Source organism: Lagopus muta, chromosome 1 (assembly GCF_023343835.1).
Source record: "Lagopus muta isolate bLagMut1 chromosome 1, bLagMut1 primary, whole genome shotgun sequence".
NCBI classification, from domain to species: domain Eukaryota; kingdom Metazoa; phylum Chordata; class Aves; order Galliformes; family Phasianidae; genus Lagopus; species Lagopus muta.
This window is the reverse complement of record NC_064433.1, coordinates 118581262-118600219: the sequence shown is the minus strand read 5'-3', so window position 1 is coordinate 118600219 and position 18958 is coordinate 118581262. Positions and strand designations below refer to the sequence as shown.

At 41.0% G+C, this 18958-nt stretch overlaps 2 protein-coding genes across 5 annotated transcripts in view; both read right to left on the bottom strand.

Moving 5' to 3' along the window:
* Nucleotides 1-1534: 1534 nt before the first annotated feature.
* Nucleotides 1535-12006, bottom strand: EIF1AX (eukaryotic translation initiation factor 1A X-linked). Its single transcript, XM_048955356.1, has 7 exons — nt 11832-12006; nt 10769-10852; nt 8923-9026; nt 7437-7487; nt 6432-6513; nt 6234-6325; nt 1535-3984 (listed from the first exon to the last, which is right to left on the bottom strand). Exons 1-7 carry the CDS (start codon nt 11845-11847, stop codon nt 3979-3981), a joined length of 435 nt encoding a protein of 144 aa, XP_048811313.1. The 5' UTR covers nt 11848-12006; the 3' UTR covers nt 1535-3978.
* Nucleotides 12007-14200: 2194 nt separating this feature from the next.
* Nucleotides 14201-18958, bottom strand: part of RPS6KA3 (ribosomal protein S6 kinase A3) — a 67789-nt gene continuing 63031 nt past the window's right edge. For all 4 annotated transcript variants that reach the window (XM_048955260.1, XM_048955267.1, XM_048955249.1 and 1 more), the window contains 3 exons: nt 18292-18409; nt 17349-17489; nt 14201-16216 (listed from right to left, as the gene is read on the bottom strand). In XM_048955260.1, the coding sequence (XP_048811217.1) occupies nt 16094-16216; nt 17349-17489; nt 18292-18409 (382 nt within the window). In that variant the 3' untranslated portion in view covers nt 14201-16093. The remainder of the gene's footprint in view (nt 16217-17348; nt 17490-18291; nt 18410-18958) is intronic.

Sequence of the window (18958 nt, the reverse complement as noted above, 5' to 3'; positions counted from 1 at the left end):
AAGAAACTAACTCATAGGACAACAACCACAAAGTGCTAGATGTCAGGCTTACCACAGCAGTCAATCAAGCGTGCAAACTACTGCTACCATGGTGCTGACATCCTGCACATTACATAAGCAAGTGAGAAGAAGAGACTGGTTACTCAATTTGATCCTAAATATTCATTATTTTTTTTTTTGTCACACTAGGCATTGAATGTCCAAAAATATAATCAGTGTAATTAAAACAGCTGGATCCCAAAGGTAGCCCATGAACAAATGAGCACTTGAAAGGAGAAATAAATGTTTAGATGCTTCTAGCAGTGCTCTACTGCTAGTATGTACTTCCTAGATGGAGTTACACGAAAGCTCTCACGCTTGCAGTTGGCCTCCATTTAGTTGATAGTGTGATTGTAAAAGATCAACATTCAGCACTACATTTGATGGGCAAGATGCAGCACAAGCAACCAGAGCTCATCACAGGAATACTTACTCGTGCTTAGTGTGATAAAGAGAGGGAAAAGGAAAGGCATCATCCCTGCTCATCTCTCCTCTTTGCCAAAGGGTATGCACATCCAGAGAAATAAATCCTTACGATTCATTTTGTGTCAGAACGAGAAAGCATTGCCTACAATGACCTTCACAAAGGGCAAAAAAAAGGCACCAAGTTTAAAAAGAAAAGATATTTCAGACAGCACTATTTCCCTCTTCCCACAGTCCTTCTAAGAAGGCTGTGCTTACTTTAACTTTCAAGTCCTCATTTCCATGAAGCAGACGAGCTACCTACATGGCACTGTGTTTACAGGCAAAAAACTAGGTCTGTGCTACTAAGTCAGGTAAGAGAGGTTCTCAAGTCCCACAGCATCCACGTTCAGTAACAGCAAACGATTACGGTCCAGGCTGACCGCTCCCACTGTTGAGCAAGTTTCAACACCACATCTCAGCTGGAAACAACATTTACCTCACGGCCCCGGGGGGAAACAGTTCCAGCACCAGCTCACAACCCAGATAAACCACAAGTCCTATCATCTCGTCACGAAGAACCTGGTAAGGAGGAGCCAGGTGCCATATGGAGCAAACTGCCACCCTGCCATCAGCATGCATTCGCTCACGGCCGTTGTGCATGGAGCCACACGTACGTGTGGTAGCGCATACAGCACACAGTAACCTATACTTACACATATAAACTGCAACAAGGAAACAGCAGTCAAAGAGCCATGGATTACCAGTTCCTCAATTGCCCGAGGAAGGAGAGCGGTGAAGGTTTCTTTAAAACCACATACATTTTTTAAATGAGACAGTGCAAAGGATTAGGGTGGAAAAGCACTGGGGCTGCCCAAGCAAATGCTGCCACTCTAAAAGGCCGTTGTGACAAAAAAAGATTTGGTACAACAACAAAAACTGCTTCAAAGTTTTAATCACAAAACTCTCAGTGGGAAACAGAGAACACAAAGTTTACTCTTCAGTCGCAGAAAATCCATGTTTTAATTTCTGTGTTAAATTTCACGCTACAGGTAGAAAAGCCAGCAGCAGTTCTCAAAGTCAAACAAGTCTTATTAAAAAAATTATATAGAAATGACCACCTGTCATGGCGTCAGTTAGCAATCTTGCAGTCCTCTACCTGGCAGCTGCTGCCTTCTTTGCATGTAGACACTGAAATCAGAGCTCCTTGTGTAAGCAGCTTTTTACCTCCGGAGGAAGAAGAGACAATATAAAGCTGCCCAGTTTGCTCTGTGAAAGGGGTCTGGCAGTGGACAGAGAATGAGGACATTTATTTGAGAAAGACCAAGCAGCCTACCGTGAAATCAGTGAGATGGTGTTGAGCCAGAGCACTAAGAAGAAAATCACAGCTGAATAGGAATCTTCCTAAAGAGCTCTGCAGAATTTTGGGTGGGCCCAACAGGAGCTTGTGACCAATAAAGGCTGGAAACAATTCTGTGAGGAACAGAATTTCATCTTTGCCCCACAGCTGGAGCATCTTGTTCTACCAGAGAATTCTAGTACACTGAAGTAAGTTTCTTGCAACAGCAGCATATTTGTTTCTATTTCCCTCACCACTGACAATGTACTTTACACGTTTTCCTTATATGTACAAAAGTGTGTTTGGCAAGAATAAATTCTGTACTTGCATCTTCGGCAAACATTCACTGTAATTTAATCATCAACTTCTCTGCTGCCACTACTGCATAGAAATCTTCTGCACCAAGCCTGGTTTTGGGAGTTTCTAGACCATTTTCAGAGCTGCTCAATGGTCTGTTCAATATTGAGGAAACCAGTAAGCCAGGGAACAGCTTGTAAACCTCACCCTGAAACTTTACAACTTGTATGTTGATTCACTGCTGAATGTTACAGACATACAAAGACAGGATCTTTATATACTTTAATATCAGGGCAAGAGGAGTGCTATGTTAACAGCACATTTTCCCAATATCTAGCAAGTTCTTACTATGAGTTTTTAAAATCCATGTAATATTTGCCAAAAGTACTCAAGACTAAGAAATAGTTACTGTTGTATGATCTCCTCTTAGGAATAATAGATACTGTGAAGAAGGAAAAAGATAAAGAGAGAAAGACAATTTGTGGGAATTTAAACCTAATGCAGAAATCCTCCTTAAAAAAAATAATCCCATAAAGCACCGAGGCCGCTCTGTATCTACAGACATTTTGTTTCACCTATTGGGGCAGTCACTGTACAGCATCCCAAAAAGACTGTATGATGAACACAAGTTTCAAGAATCAGATTTTTATGGCACAAAAGGAATTTTTCCATTAACCTGCTTTCAGAGTTGTTAAACATACAACTGAAGACAAACAAACTAAGGCTACCACAAAATAATATTTTCATGATGATGTTAGTCTTTATTCAGCTTTAACTGACTCCTCCAGTCCAAAGGCGGAGAAGAATCTTTCCATTACTTTGTTTCAGCGACTCATTCAGGATGAAAAGATTCTTTTCCTACGTTTGACACAAATTTAATTTCTCATTTATATCGTTATTCAGAGTTCACATAAGCTTTAATGTTGTACCTTAGGCTGCATGGACTTTAAGATTAAAATAAAACTCTACTCTTAACATAACCCTTTCTATAATGTAAAAATATTCTACACGCTTAACATATCATGAATGTTAACCATTTGCTTTGGGGAAAAACTATTTTAGTTTTTTTTTTTCAGTACAGAATCAACTGCTACCGGTTTGCATGAACGCATCCCTGTTATGCTGGGTGCCACCCAGTGTTCATCTTCCACAATGACAACTTAGCTACTGAACACACAGAAGAGCTAAGCATACAAGACAGTTTTTAACAACTGCAAATTTAAGATGCTGCTTATGGTTCATTGTTACTTCTCTACCCATCCGCTGTGGCAAATTTGCTTCTTTGAAATTATGAGTGTTCTTAATTATCAAAATCTGTATAAAAATAGCAGCATGCTACGAGATGTGAAGAGCAGATTCATGCATTATGAATTAAAATGCAGATTTCTGCCTTCCTTTTATATTATCAAAATCTTTTAAAGTTAATATCAAGGCAAGGGGTATAAGGACAGACACTGCATAGTACATTTTAATACTAATCTGAACTGGGTATTTAATCAAAATTCATGATAATTACAGGGTAAACAATTTTTATTTCAAAATACAAGTTGAACTGGTATTGTAGTGATGAAAGCACAAGAGGGGAAAACCAGAGTCTTTTACAGCCCATGTCTCTGTATCTCACTTATACCCGGAGCTAAAAGCTCTAATTGGTGAAGGGAAAATATTTGTGGCATTTCATTTAACCTTTGTGATAATCCAGCATTATCCATTTCTAAAGAAATATAAATACTTTAAAACAAACATTGAAAATAAATCCTTTTGATGTAACAAACTACACTCTTTACCAAGAATTTTCCGTCTTCTTAAAAGAAAGGTACTTCACCCAAAAAAATAATCAAAGTATCAATGTAGAACAATCCTTGGAGGAAGAAAGTTGGAATGTAAACCTCTGTTCCAAACTAGATCTGAAAAATAAAAAGAAAGAAAAATAATTTTATTCACACGTAGCTTTCATCAGCTCCGTCTTTAAGCTATTGTTACATCTAAACAGGAAACTTCCTGAGCTCCATACAATAAGGTTTTTCCCTCAGCTTGCATCTCCCCTTTCTTAACATGTGAACAATTACGTTCCTCCTATGCCCTCATCACCAACGTGATGATACTACCATTACGTAGAACAGCAGAGCCGATATTCATACAAGTAGCACAAGCATAAAAAAGCCCCTAACTCTCAAGAACAGAAGCCCAAACAGAGTTTAAGTCTAACATCCCCAAGCACTGACTACTCAAACAAGTTCAGTGGCAAAATGAACTTTTCTAACCATTCTCCTGACATAAGTAACTATGGAGAGGTTCCACCAAGTCTTTCATGTTGACTATGACTTTCAAAGCCATACATGATTCCACGTAGACTGGGATGATCCTCAGAGAGATTACTCTTATTTTGTGACTTCATGTCTCTTCTTTTCTTACAGCATGATATTAATATTATATAATATACCTGAGAAACCTGAAAATAGTAATGGCTGCTCACTTTAATACATTATCCCACATTGTGATCCATTAGTTTGCAAACTGCATTTTTGCAATATTCATACAGCAATTTATCACGTTAAGATCTCACAATGGCTCCTTTATTAAAAGCAAACATTACTACAAAGTGTTTCCAGCTACAGTAAGCTCAACTACTGACAGGTTCAAAGTGCATTTTTCAAAAGTTTGAAGAAAAATTCATCAAGATTTTGGATAGTTTGAAAGAAGCGATTGAAATGGAGAGCCTCAACGAGCTCAAAATAATGTAAGAATAAGGAGAATTGGTCATATTACCAACTCAGAGAAACGACTAAAAAGATGAAGACTTAAAACATAAGACAATAACTTGAGTGGTCTATCCAATTAAGTTAACTCACTAGCTCAGTAAGTTACTAATTATCCCCTGAGCCAGCTGACCCTGCGCACATTCTTAGTGCTACAAAATGAAGCACAGCATCTTTGAAAAGACTTTATAGCAGATTATGATTTGAATTATAATAAATTTTACTACTGTAAGAGTGTACATAGTCAGTTACTGCTTATCACAGTTAGTGATAAGCACTGACAAGTGAATGTGACAATCTGCAAATTCGTGATTACCTTTAACTCCACTACTGCTAAGGTGCAGCTTTTATCATTTTTAAGAAACACAACATGGGGCAAAACCAGAGATTTAAGATCTTTTTTTTAAAAATTAAAACAACAACAAAAACCCCACAAAAATCTTTCAGTTGTTTCTTACTAGATGGCGAGGTTGTTAAGACTACAGAGAAATCAGAAAGTTGAAAGCCACGTTTTTGATGCAACTCCTATATGAACTACGACCTGCTCCATAAATGTGTCCAATACAGTTTGCATTCACATAATCCTTGGCTCACCCTGCTTCAACTGAACTGGCCAAATCTGCCCTATTTGACACGGCAGCTGACCCACAAGTCTTTGTGCAGGCTGCCTGGGATGTCTTTCTAGCCTAAGTGATCCTAAAAGTAAGAAATCCTAATGGTCTGCTAAACCTTTCTATATCATCTACTTTGCTTTCCATCATGAGCTTATTGTAATGAGCTTACAGTTTAGAGACCAGTACCCAGGGCTGCATTCAGCTCCTTCAATATTCAGCTGTGTCCATACGTCTAGTTGGTGAGTCCTGTAATGGTAACTCCTCCCCCATACATACATGTACACACACAACCACTTGGATAGCCACTGCCACCTAAATCTGTGTCCTTGGGGTCAAATGGACTTTGACTGTGAGCACCTTAAGGGTAATGAGAAGACTGCTCAAATTTTAACAGTATGAAACTAAATACACGTGCTTTGTGTAGAGATAAACTAGAAGAGGAACACAGAACAGAAAAGAGAACAGAAGGCTGGTGTGCTCATGTCCACACTCCTTTCTGAAGCAGTCCCTGGGTCAAACATCTGCCAGGCTTGTCTGAGTAAAAGCATTCAAGTGCCCTACTCCAAAAAGGATTCAGGGGGCTGAGGAAGTGAAGGAACAAGTCCCTGAAGCATGTAGATACACCAAGCACCACAACACTCTTCAAGAACAAAATCCTTGACAAGGTAAGCTATTCTGAACACTCGTGTATAGTTTTACTTTCTCCAAAAGAACATCGAAAGACAGCTTGCTGTCAAAGATGAGAGTTTCAAACATATCATACGGAACATGTCTACTACTTACATCATCAATATCTTCATCATCATCTCCAATATCATCAAACTGGATTTCATCATCATCTCCGGGACCGAATGTGTCTGTTTCATTGATTTTAGCTAAAAAAGCATCCAGAAAGTTAGGGAGAGCATTCATACCGAGTCAAGATAGGCTACGTATTCTTGTCCAACTTGAACTTCCAGTTTGAACTGAAAACGTTCTTACCATGTTCTGGAAGCTCCCCATATGCTTTCAGACTTCTGGCTTCATCTGCATTATACTTTAGAATAACATCAGCTTTGTTATCCTAAATAAGAATTTATTAGAAGGTATTAGTCATTTATGATGGAAAAAAAAAACTCCCTAAGAAGTACACTAAACTAGTAACACCTGTATTACTTATAGAACAGTAGTATTTTCTTCCACCTTTATCTCTACTTTTAATCCTGAGGTAAAAAAAATAAGTGCTCTTTGTAGAATATTTTCATCTGTGCTGGGAGATACTCAATTTTGTTCTGCTAGCAGTCACTTGAGAAGCCTGGTTTCATGTCTTTAAAATTAATCTTCACAGAACATGCATAGGGAGGTGTTTGGTGGTCAGTAAGAAAATGTCAATATTTTCTAGTTTTAAGCAATTTAACACATGCAGTGAAGAACATCTTGGATGTTTTACCACATCTAAGCAGAATTTATCCTTGAACCACTGATGACAAAATACTGAAACTCATGAAAAAGCATGTAGCCAATGAAAATTTACATTAGGTAAAGTTAAACTTCCAGAAATAGAATAATGTAAGTAGAAACTAATTGGTGATTAAGAGGCTGCTCAAGATAAATGCCACCACCAAGGATGCAAAATTCTGATTACTGATTACTGCAACAAAACGTTTGGTGCTTGGTTCCATCTTCCCTATTTCACAGGACCCAAGCACCAAACAGCTACACCTGGAAAAAAATAAAAGGTCAGGTGTGACGCTAGTAAGGCCAGGGTGACTGCCAACAACATGTGAAGGAGCAATTAAATTTGGCAGAACAAGTTTAACCAGGATTTGTCATCTACTCAAGACAATCTCTCTGTAACGTGAGGAAATTAAAAATCCTGATTTAGCATAACCAAGCACAAATTCAAGCAAAATTAGATGTGGATTTACTCAGGATGCCTGCTGTAACTTCACACTACACAAAGCTGGTTGTAAGCTATTTCAGTGACGGACTGCATCGAATGCTTACCTGGTAGTCTCGTAAGCCAACCAATATAATATCAGAAGTATTTATCCAAACCTGAAAGAGGAAGCATATGCTACGTTATAGGAATTCAGTTTCTTGTTGTATAATGCAAAACTCAAACACAACACATTTAATTTTACTGTACAATGTTAAGCATTTCACTACAGTCACCATTTCCACTTTCTACCCAATAATCTGGAAATCCTAACTTTCTATTTTCACTGAAAAATCAAGCACCTAAATACTAGTACCAATATTATTTAGCAAGAATGGGGCTATTATGAAGGTAAATCAGACTTCTTTGAAGAGCTTCTAGCCAACAAGATGGTTATTAAGTCATTACTTCCCAGAGACCAACAGAAATAATGCAGTGAGCCACCCCTCTGAGGTGAGCTCCACAACAGCCAAAAAAGTTGGTGAAGGAGGTGATGAAAAATCAGTCACAAACCCAAGAAAACAAATGAAGCTGTTCCTAGTAACTGGCTACAGTAATCCATCAAACCAAAGCCCTCAGAAACCTGCAGAACAGGATATACTGATAGAAGTGCACACGATGGTCCTATCTCATAGCAGCTCGCTTTCTGCAGATGGAGAATGTCTCCGTTTGGACTTGCTTCCGACGTGAGGAATAGCCTTCTGTGGTGACAAATTAATTCTGCTGTAGGCAACATTTATCTGTGAACGTTCTCCATCACCTTTAACAGTTGGAGCAGCAACACACTGCTGGCAGCCTGCGGGGCTCACAGTGATTCCAAAATATGTGCAATGATTGGCCCCTGAGAATTAATGGGCAGAACAATCCCGAATGAACACAGCGACTGCCTCTTCTTACTGGGAACAGAATGCGAGAGGAACACCTGCGTACCACACAGCAGCAAAGGACAAGGCTGTAACAACCAGAAAGGGCAAGAGATGGCACCAAACCATCCAGAGGTGCTGAAGTTAAGACTGATAATGCACACACCCTCCTGGAGGTAAGGAGTTTTGCAGATCAGCTTTGCATTAAAATGTTTTGTGAACTGACGAAGCAGACAATGAAGGGATGGCATCTGAGGGGCCTGTGGAAGCTGTAAGTTTGCCCCAAGCCCCTGTCAGAACTGCTCTCAGATAAGTCACCCAGCGAGAGGATGATTATAAATAATACTCAGTTCTTCTCCAGTACAAAGAATAAGCTAAGCAAGGTATCAAAACACGATTCAAGTTTCCATAATATGAAAAGCTGGCATTTCATAAGCAGTCTGATATCTCCTCTGAGGTACGTGCATCTGCTGAGGGCGGCCCTTCAACTCTGGAGCTGCACTCAAAAACCAGACTGCCTGTTTTTGTGCCCAGACAGTGCAGATACAAGAAAAAATAGTTTACTATTAAAAACAAAATTTAAGTTGTTAAGTAGAGAACAAGAGTTATTATTTCTACTGTAAAGAGCTAATTACTTTTTCTGTTTCCTTACAGTTACTTATCATGCATAATGCTGCTGTTTCAGAATTACCTTTTTTCTTAGTTTCCCTCTGATATGACATAACCTCTTCACACCATCAAAACACAACGCCTCCAGTCTTCCATTGCCTAACATCTTGATCACCTGGGCATACTCTGAAAGAGAGGGTAAGAGAGAGTAATGACCTGGAGACACAGAATAACTTGTATCATGTAACCAAATTCTGCTGTAACATTTTATCATACACAAACCTGGAGATGACCTCTCATCAGCCACACTGGCAGCTGTTCTTGTATCCTTCCTGACACTGACATGAAAGCACTATCGCATTCATGCTTTGGTTTCCTCTAAATGCTTCCTAAAGATAACTTTTAGAGCTAATGAGTCACGCTCAAGAGTTTATTACAGCAGCACAGCTCCTGTCCTGCCAAACCCCTATGTTACCACCGACAGCAGAAGAGGATGTGCTACATGCTGGGTACCCCCACCACTACTGCCAATCCTTTCTGCAGAGACTCTATGGATACAGCTGTTATTCTCAAAAACTGTCCGAAAGGCATCTCTGTAAACACAGGCTTCACCTCGAAGCTGTGTAGATTCTCTCCTACACTCTATTAAAGTTTGCAACATAATGCATTCCTATTTAGCAGAAAATAATGTGGCTTTTGAGAATAATGTTACCCGACCATCCCTGCATGCAAAGAAAATAAATATTCTCTGTTAGAGTCAGAGTTACATTTCAATACTCTAAAATCTTTCCACAGCACAGGATGGACCGTCCAGCAAACCACATGATGATATTACAAACTGTGCAGATCTCATTACATAGATTTTGCTAGGGAATTTAAAAGGATTTTAAATTTTATAGGTGCACCAAAATCAAGCCCTTTTTGCTTACAACTATCGTGGAATATGAACAAGAGATTAAAGAAACACATTCAGCTGTCCCTGTCTGTGCAGCAATTTAAATGAGTACTTCTCCAGTGTTTCTAATAAACTGTGTTTACCCGGTCCCAGTGCTTAGCTGGTGGCTAGGCATGCGCTCAGGTATACGTGAGCCACAGCCAGAGCATGACATGCAGGACAGGGTGAGCCAGAGGGCAGGTGAGATCACTGCCATCAGAAGGCAGAGGACAAGGGAATCCTGGCCACCAACCTCCAGCTGAACACTTCTGTTGCTCACTGCACCTGACAACACCACAGAAAGGGCTGCACCTCTTGCTCCTGCTCTAGTATCTGCCAGGTATCCCATCCCCAGCCCAGCAAGTTAGTGAAGCCAACAAGGTTCAGTGAGAGAACAGAGATTATGTTTTAGCCAGGTCAGTGACTTCAGAGATTCCACAGAAGACCCCAAGAACCATACAGCTGGCAAAGAACAGGCATTGGGACTGTGCATCCAAGGGACAACCACCAGCTACCAGCAGCAGGGCAAGCTACACACAGAAACCCAGGGGACACCTATCTTTATTCTATCTTTATTCCCCACTGCCTTTGAGTTCCTCAGACATCCAGATACTATCTTTGAGTACCAAATTCAATGTGCAGGATCTGTGGTGACAGGACAAGGGGAAATGGTTTCAAGCTCATAGAGATTAAATCAAAGAGGCTGTATTTAGGTTAGAAGTGAAGAAAAAGTCTTTCTTTTACAGTGATGGTGGTGAGGCACTGGCAGAGGATGCCCAAAGACGTGGTTGATGCCCTGTCCCTGAAGACTTTCAAGATGAAGCTCGATCAGGCCCTGGGCAACCTGATGTAGCTGTGGTGTCCCTGTTCATTGCAGGGGACTTGGACTAGCTGGCCTTCAGAGATCCTTTCCAACTCTAAGGATTCTATGAATGTATGCGACTCACTACCTGACCGAAGCAACAGCACTGTGACACCACACTCAGAAACTCACCTTGCCCGTCTTCCTTGAACACCAGCTCTCTTTTTTCTGACTCATTCTCATTCTTACCTCGTCTTCTGTTTTTACCTCCTTTACCTAAAAGTTACAAGAGAAGAAAAGAATACACGTTACTGCCTGTCAACACAGTAAGTTAATCAAGGGGACTTTGGTGCATTTTCTACATGTCAATCTTGAGCGCCTATTCAGATTATAACATTTTTATTTTTAAAGTTATAAGCAGGTGGCAATACCCATGAGAAGAGCAGAGCTGCAGCTGTTTCAGAATGGCCTGGGTTGAAAAGGACCACAACGATCATCTAGTTTCAACCCCCTGCTATGTGCAGGGTCGCCAACCACCAGACCAGGCTGCCCAGAGCCACATCCAGCCTGGCCTTGAATGCCTCCAGGGATGGGGCATCCACAGCCTCCTTGGGCAACCTGTTCCAGTGCGTCACCACCCTCTATGTGAAAAACTTCCTCCTAATATCTAACCTAAACCTCCCCTGCCTCAGTTTAAGACCATTCCCCCTTGCCCTATCACTATCCACCCTCGCCAACAGCCGTTCCCCCTCTATCGCAGCCCTGAATGCCCGTAACGCCGCGCCGCAATCCCACGCTGTATGACGGCGCTATTTAAAAGGCACACACGTGGCGACGGGATCAGGCAGCGTTCGTGGGGATGCGGAGGAGCGGTTCGGTGTTTCCCACCCCAAGTTTAGAAGCTCGCCGCCGACCAGCAGCGGGCCGGGATGCGGCAGCGCTCGCACGGAGGGGCCCGGCCCGCCCTGCCTGCCTTCCCCCGCAGCAGCCCCGTTCCACAGGCCTCCCACACGCCGCCGGCCCGCGACCCGCCGCGGTGCGAGCAGCGGGTGCCGGCCGAGCTGCCCGTGCCCGCCGTGGGGCCCTCAGCACCCTCGCAGCCCCGCACGGTGGCACCGGGCCGCGGCGAGCAGCACGTGAGAGGCGGCGGCGGGCGGCGAGCGGCGAGCGAAGCCCAGGCCTCCGCAGCGCGGCCGCTCCCTGGCCCGGCTTCCCGAGGCGGCGGCGGTGGGGACAGATCGGGGGGAGGCCTCACCTTTATTCTTGGGCATGGCGGCGGGCGCTGCGCCGCGCGGGGCTGGGTAGGGGCGGTAGGGCCGGTAGGGCCTTCGGGCGGCTCCTGCGAGGCGGAGGCAGAACCGAGCGGCGGCTGCGCGCGGGCTGAACGGCGCGGCCGAGGCTGCGGCTCACTCGTACTTTCCTCCCCCACGGCGCCCCCCGGCGGGTCGGAGGACTGGAGGGCTCGCCGCCGCCTTGCGGCGCCGCTTCCCCTGCTCTGCGCATGCGCACCGTGGGGAGGGGCGAGAACGCGCGCTCCTGGCGACCGTCAGGTCCTTGCTATGGCGTAGCGTCGCCTCCGTGGGCGGTGCGAAAGGCGGGCGCGGGCAGCAGCAGCCAATCGGAGGCTGCGAGAGGCGGCTCTTGGCGGGAGCGGGAAGGCTCGTGTCCCCGCCCCGAGCGACGTGCGCGGATGGGAGGGCAGCCAGCGCCCGGCTGCGGGAAACTCCCGGGCTTGGTTGGTAGGAGAACAACGCTGCCAAAAGCGATAGGCGACAATCCTTTAACGAAAGGGCTGTTAAGCAGTGGAATAGGCTCCCCAGGGAGGTGGTTGAGTCACCATCCCTGGGTGTGTTTAAAAACCGTTTGGATGTGGTGCTCAGGGACATGATTTAGCAGAGGGCTGTTAGTTAGGGTAGGATGGTTAGGGTGTGGTTGGATTCGATGATCTTTAAGGTCTTTTCCAGCTTGGGTGATTCTAGGATAAGCTGTTACAAAGGCCAAACAGTGAGTGCTTATGATATTATATCTCATATAATATATGCAAGCATAGGGTGTTAGTGATCAACAAGCAACAGCTTTTATAATGAATAAGTTACCAACAAAGCAATTTCTTAATATGTTTGAAAGTTTATTCGCAGTAGAAATCTTGATTTCTTTTGAAGACTACAAAACCTGCCATTGGACAGGAGTACAAGCAATGATCTCTCTCCAGAACTGCTCATAGTTACATCTGGAACAGTTCTAATTACACATCAGTAACATGATTGGAACACTTCCTAGATCAGACTCTGAATAAAACAATCATTTAAAGTATTCAGTACATTTTTTTTTTTTATTTTAACTAGCATTTCAACTCTATTATGATAGCAGTGCCAAGCATCTAACAGATGCTATTGTAATGGTCTTGCTTAAGGTACAATACCACTGACCTCCAGGAATAGTACCTTAGACTCATGTGCCATGCTGAGAAAACTAGTATAAAGTATGATTGTACAGAACTGTAGAAAAATATTTTATCTGTGATTTTGTCATTTTTTAAAAATGTTTTAAGTAGGCTCCCCCCAACCCTCCCTCCCCCCCTCCCGGTTCAAAATAATTACATCCCTCATAAGTACACCTTCCCTTTGATTAGGTCAAGAGTATCAAGATAAAGCTAATTTACATCATTTTCGTAAGTGAAAATTCAGCTATTACCCATTGCTGCTTACAGACCAGCATATCTCAAGTCCTTTCCTTCCAATAATAGAAAAGCACAGCTTTAGTTGGTACACCACATTTACAAAGCAAAACACACACACACACGCACACATACATACAAAAACAAGCCCGGACACACAGTTCTATTTTCTTATGTCCTTCTCTCTTTAGACAAAAGTTTTAAATAATCTCTTGAACAAAACTCGCAAGGAGTTTTTCAATGCTATAGTAATGATGAATCAAGAACTTTGCCCTTACTGGATATAGATGGCATTTCATAACTACTGCAACTGCTCTCTCCCCTCTGTTCTCTCATGCTCTCAAGTATAGTAAGTGGTAATCTCAAATGAAATATGACAGGTGGGAAAACCCACCTGTATCTGCAGTTCTCCTTTTTCTAATACACCACAGCTTGGTATCCTACAGACGGCTGCTAGCTTTGCACCACCCAGCAGTCCAGCAATGAATGTACACAGTGTCACACGCTCAAGTTCTAAAAGAAAGGTGCAAGGATTCAAAGCATTACGTGGATTTCTCTGTAGCTTCTAATAACTGCAGCTACAAAACAAAGCGTGACAGTTGTGAGCACGGCTCCAAAACCAGAGGTAAGGTACTTAAAACACATGAGCCAAGCCTGACAAACATCTCACCCGTGAAGATGGGCCACTTCCACCTTGGTTTAGAAAATAACTTAAAATACAGTAACTCCAGACTTCAACTCACTCAAGCTGTTACACACTGAACTGTTTTACTGGCATTTAAAGGTCCATCTTGTGCTGCTATATACAAGATGGTCTAGATTAAAGGACCAATTTACATGAGAATGTGGGTATCTAAAAATGTAGCAGTCAACACTGCTTGTCTGTTTGGCTCATGGCCAGTGAGCCTAAGGGCCACAAAATATTGCTGAAATGAAACTAGTGAAAATTTTGTATTTTTTTAACATAGACGTTGCCAATAGAGAAGCATCTTAATACTTCCTTTTGGCCTCTTCTGCACCAGCTACCTATGTATGTGCACTCTGAGAACATGGGAGAAATTCCTTCCTGAGCTGAAATGTCATTATTGACACACAAAGTACTGCCAACCCCCTCATTCCAACAGGACTCATTTTAAATAACTTGCTGGCTAGACATGACAATCTTCGGGTTAACATCTGCTTTAAAACAGCTCCAGAAGGTGTAGTTTCTAGGATGTGATATGCCTGTCTTACAATCAGTTACAGAACTGAAAACATGTCATCTGAAAGGCAAAAAGGTTTTTACTAAATACCTCTGGAAATGCAGACACTGTCAAGCAAAAGAAAAAAAAAAAAATACAAATCAAGATAGCGTTTTTCAGCCTCTGGTCAAAGATGTTTCTTGAACAAAGGGCAGATGCATCCATACAGCTGAAGGAAACTGCAGTGCTAGAGCACCGAGGGAAAAATACTAATTGCCATGAAGAGCTGTGTGCTTACATTTCTAGAATCTACAATAATTTAACTGCCGTTGTTTCTAGAACTGATTCCTTAACAATTACAGGTAATACATGAATCTGACTGGGACAATGTTTCATAGTTAATTATAATGACCCTTTCTTAGCACATACAGATCAGGATGATTCTCCTCTCATTTTATTTTGCCTATCGAAGTGATCTGAGGATAAAAAAAACAACAGAGAAAAGCCAACAGAACATTGGAGTCACTGGTTTGGCAACTGTAACAAATGCAGTATAAACCTACTTTTTCTGGGCTTACTAGTGGACATCATGTTTTGCTTTATCTTTGATGCTGCCTTTTTTTCTCTATAATGCCAAGATTCATTGAACAAATCCTCTGCAGCTTAAACGAAAGTCACAGAATAGAGCTAAAATATTAACAACAGATTATAAGCATAAACAATATAGGACTGTCCTCTATCAGAAAGTATTCAGCAATGATTCCTGAGTCCAGAAATTAGATGGGGGGAAATAAAAGGGAGGAGGTGGGGGCAAAAGACAGTGAAATACGGAACAAGTTATCTTTTTTCTCCATTATATCATCTACGTATAGATAGTATGGTGAGAGATGCACTGTTTGAATTTTGAATACTATAAACAGCATCCTGATTTTCCTAACATGACATGCAGCGTCAAAAACATGGAAATGTAGAAAAAACATAGGCAAGAGAAATACATATTCGTAGTATTACATTCAATAGCTGTTTAACAGTCAGGCTTCTTTTAGAGCTGTCCAACATTACTGATTAATCCAGGTGAACTGTTTAATCAGACTTAATTGTTAAAATGATTAATAATATCTAAGTAAAACAAGGCATGTATACATTAAAGAAAACAGCACAGAAAAGTGCTGCTCATGAACTGTTTACAAAAACATACAAAATGTCAGATGGCACAAAGTATATAGTGCTAATATAAACAGATAGTTTAAGCTAAGTGCTTAACACAAACTGTCCATCTCTACCTGTAACAAAGAATGTTTCAGGGGACAAAAATATTCCTTATAAAAATAATGCTATGTGGTGCAGAGTGCTTTATTCAGTGTATTTTTGACAGAGGTGGTATTCGTAATTCTTCTGGTTTATTCAATTGTGGACATGATTGTTTCCATTGTGTTTCCACTTTTCACTCCATTTGAAGCTCCAGTAAGATCAGTAACTTGCCATCAACAGTTTAAAGCGAGAGTAGATGAAAGCAGTAGCAGCAGCAGGAGCAGCAGCATTATAGGTACCAGCTGGGACAGAGTGTGCTTGCAGGTATCTGTGAGATATGTGCTACCTGTCGCCATGATTTGTGCTATCATCTTATACCAAGGTACCAAATATCTGGTTGAGGTCACTTCACAGGGCTGTTGAGGTAATCTTTTTTATACCTCTCCTCTGAGCAAGGGTAGATCGGCCAACTGGCTCCAAAACTGGTGACTGATTACGATTCAAAGCAGAGTAAGTTGCTGCCATTGCACCCTGTTGTGAGAATGTCAGAGAGGAAAAGCAAGAAGAGTTCATTATGTGTATCATTCACATCAGAGATTGCACAGCAGTAAGTGTCAGAGACTGACGACAAGTTTTAAATTCTAGTCTTATTTTCACCTACAAAACAGAAACACACTGCTGCATTGTTCAAACAGCAGCAGTGCTGTGAGTTTTGTAGTGTAATAGTTTTCAGATCAATCTGAAGCTATCGTATCCTGATTAAAAAAAAAAAGGACCCAGAATGTAAAAGGAGTACAGGAAAACTAAATTTTCTCTGTTCTTTATGAGATAGTTAGGGAATTCAATCCCATCAGCGGGTTGTCCCTGCTTGTCCTTTGCACAACCATTTACATTTTCAACATGATATTTAAAAGTCACCCACATTACTCAGCACATGATTTTACTGGCTTTTGAAAACCTCAAAGTTGTGAGCCATGGGATCAGAATCTGCTCCGCTTTCCACTTGTGATTTTGGATGCCAGAAATTCCTAATAACTTACACAGAGGGATTATATTATTACATCATAATTATATTTTTCAGATTCCTTTTTTGTTGCTTTTTTTTTTTTTTTTAATATATTTCATTGTACCTTCAGTCCTACAGAGGAGTAGAATTAAACTTCTGGTTACCCACAGCTCCTTCAAAGTGAGAAACTGTAACATGGCCACAAACCAAGTCATGTTTCAGGCCATGGTGTATGGAACAGATATCATATTAGCACTGCCATTTCAACTCCCCTTCTCTATCTTATACTGTGGTTGTGAATTATTTCATTTCCCATTAGTCAATGACACACTTCTCTGAAACTTCAAAACTAAACTATTTTTTATAGCTCCCTATAGTCCCTAACAACATTTTCACTATCAGAAAAATGATTTCTATCCTTGTTTCTTAAGGAAGATAAGTTGACTAGTTCAAGTGTACTAACTTGAAGAAAACGTAAGTCTCCATCAAACATTGGATTTACTCACAGCAAATGAGTTACTGTTATAAGATCACTCTGTCTGAAAGCAATTTGTAGTCATAATTTTTAAAATTAGAGAAAATTCTACAGTAATTAAAAAAAAAAAACAATCTGTTTACTCTGATTTTGGCCAGTTAGACAAACAAATATCTACTTGCCTTCACTAAATGGGGAGCATCCTGCCTGTTCAGCTGGTATTGAGGCAACTGGTCACAGTGAACTATCCAGGGATGGCTAAGAACTTGGGCTGCAGTCAGTCTTTGATGCGGGTCAACATGAAGCATTTTTGAAACAAGGTCCTGTCAGTAACGTACAAGGAGACAATCTAAGTTGCAGCAGCACTCCAGCTTTAAAAATGATAACAGGTCAAAATCGAAAAATTTCAGTAGCATAAACATTTGTTCATAACATCATTTTGAAGCACGTGAAAAGCTGCCTGACGATGCTAACATTATGTCATTTCGTTATGTAAGTTAATTAGGCAACACAGGTGGAAAAATAACAGAAAATAGAGATGACCCTTCCCCTTGCATATCTCACCTGCATCCAATAGTCTTCTAACAGCTGTGCAAGCTGAAGGTTGAACGTTAGTACTAAAGAGAATAAACAGCTCAAGTCCTAATAAGAGAGTACGAGATGAACTGCCTCGGGTAACTCTGAAGAACTAGCCCAAACACAAATGTGACAATATTAATTTTTCCTAGTCTAAACCAGTGGGACATACAGTAATTATTACAATATTTTCAGTATCCCAATTTCGGATTTCTGAAATATTTTTGAATGTCATTTTTTGACATGAAATTTAATTACAGCCTTTCTTGACATAGGCGATTGCACATGTATGAAAATACACCATCTTTCTAAGGATGCTTGTTAACAGCTATAGTATAAGGCACATCTAATTTTCATCCTACATGCAAGTGACTGTTGAAACAGAAAAGGATCACAAACAGAAAAAATTCTAAAAAAAAAAATCAGCTCAGTAGTTAAAAATAGCAGTGGGTAATATTTATAATATATGATATGACACATACATCATCAGCAGTGTATTTAATTGAAGTATATTTCTAATCTCTCACAGAAAAAAGCAAATATACTTGCCTTGGCTGTATCTGAAACGGTGTTCCAATAACCACCGCTCAGGGAGAATTTTCCACTACCTATCCGGGCCAAGATCTCCTCTGGAGTATCATCAGGACCATTTGCAAAAGGAGTGTAGCTATTTAACCAAACAATTAAAAAAAAAAAAAAAAAAAAAAAAAGATTAATAGGAAAAAAAAACCAGCATAAAATAACCTACTTAGCAAGTGCAACAGCAGCTATCTTTTAAACTCGTGGAACCACTGCTGGATTAGTTATTTATCACCTTTTATACAAAGCATTTCTTTTGCAAACATAAATGTATTTCTACTGCATTTATTATTCCTTAAGAACATCACTTCAAACTATCCAGTAGCTGGTTTTTCCTCACAACTATGCTTTAAAAGCACTGCAATTGCACTTGCAACGTATCGCCTTCAAAATATATGCTGTTTAATCAGCTAACTCTAACATGGAAAAATAAACAAAACAATTTTCACACCTAAATCACAATAAAGCAGAATTTAAACACCTGAAACAGACGAGGCATCAGTTCCTGCAAATTCTATTGAAGGTAAAGTTGTAATTGAGATTAATCAGTGCTCCTCTAGAAACACAGTCACAGTGGGCTCACACACACTGTTCTTGTTTGCTATTACAGAGCAAAGGAAGTGAACAAACGAAAAAC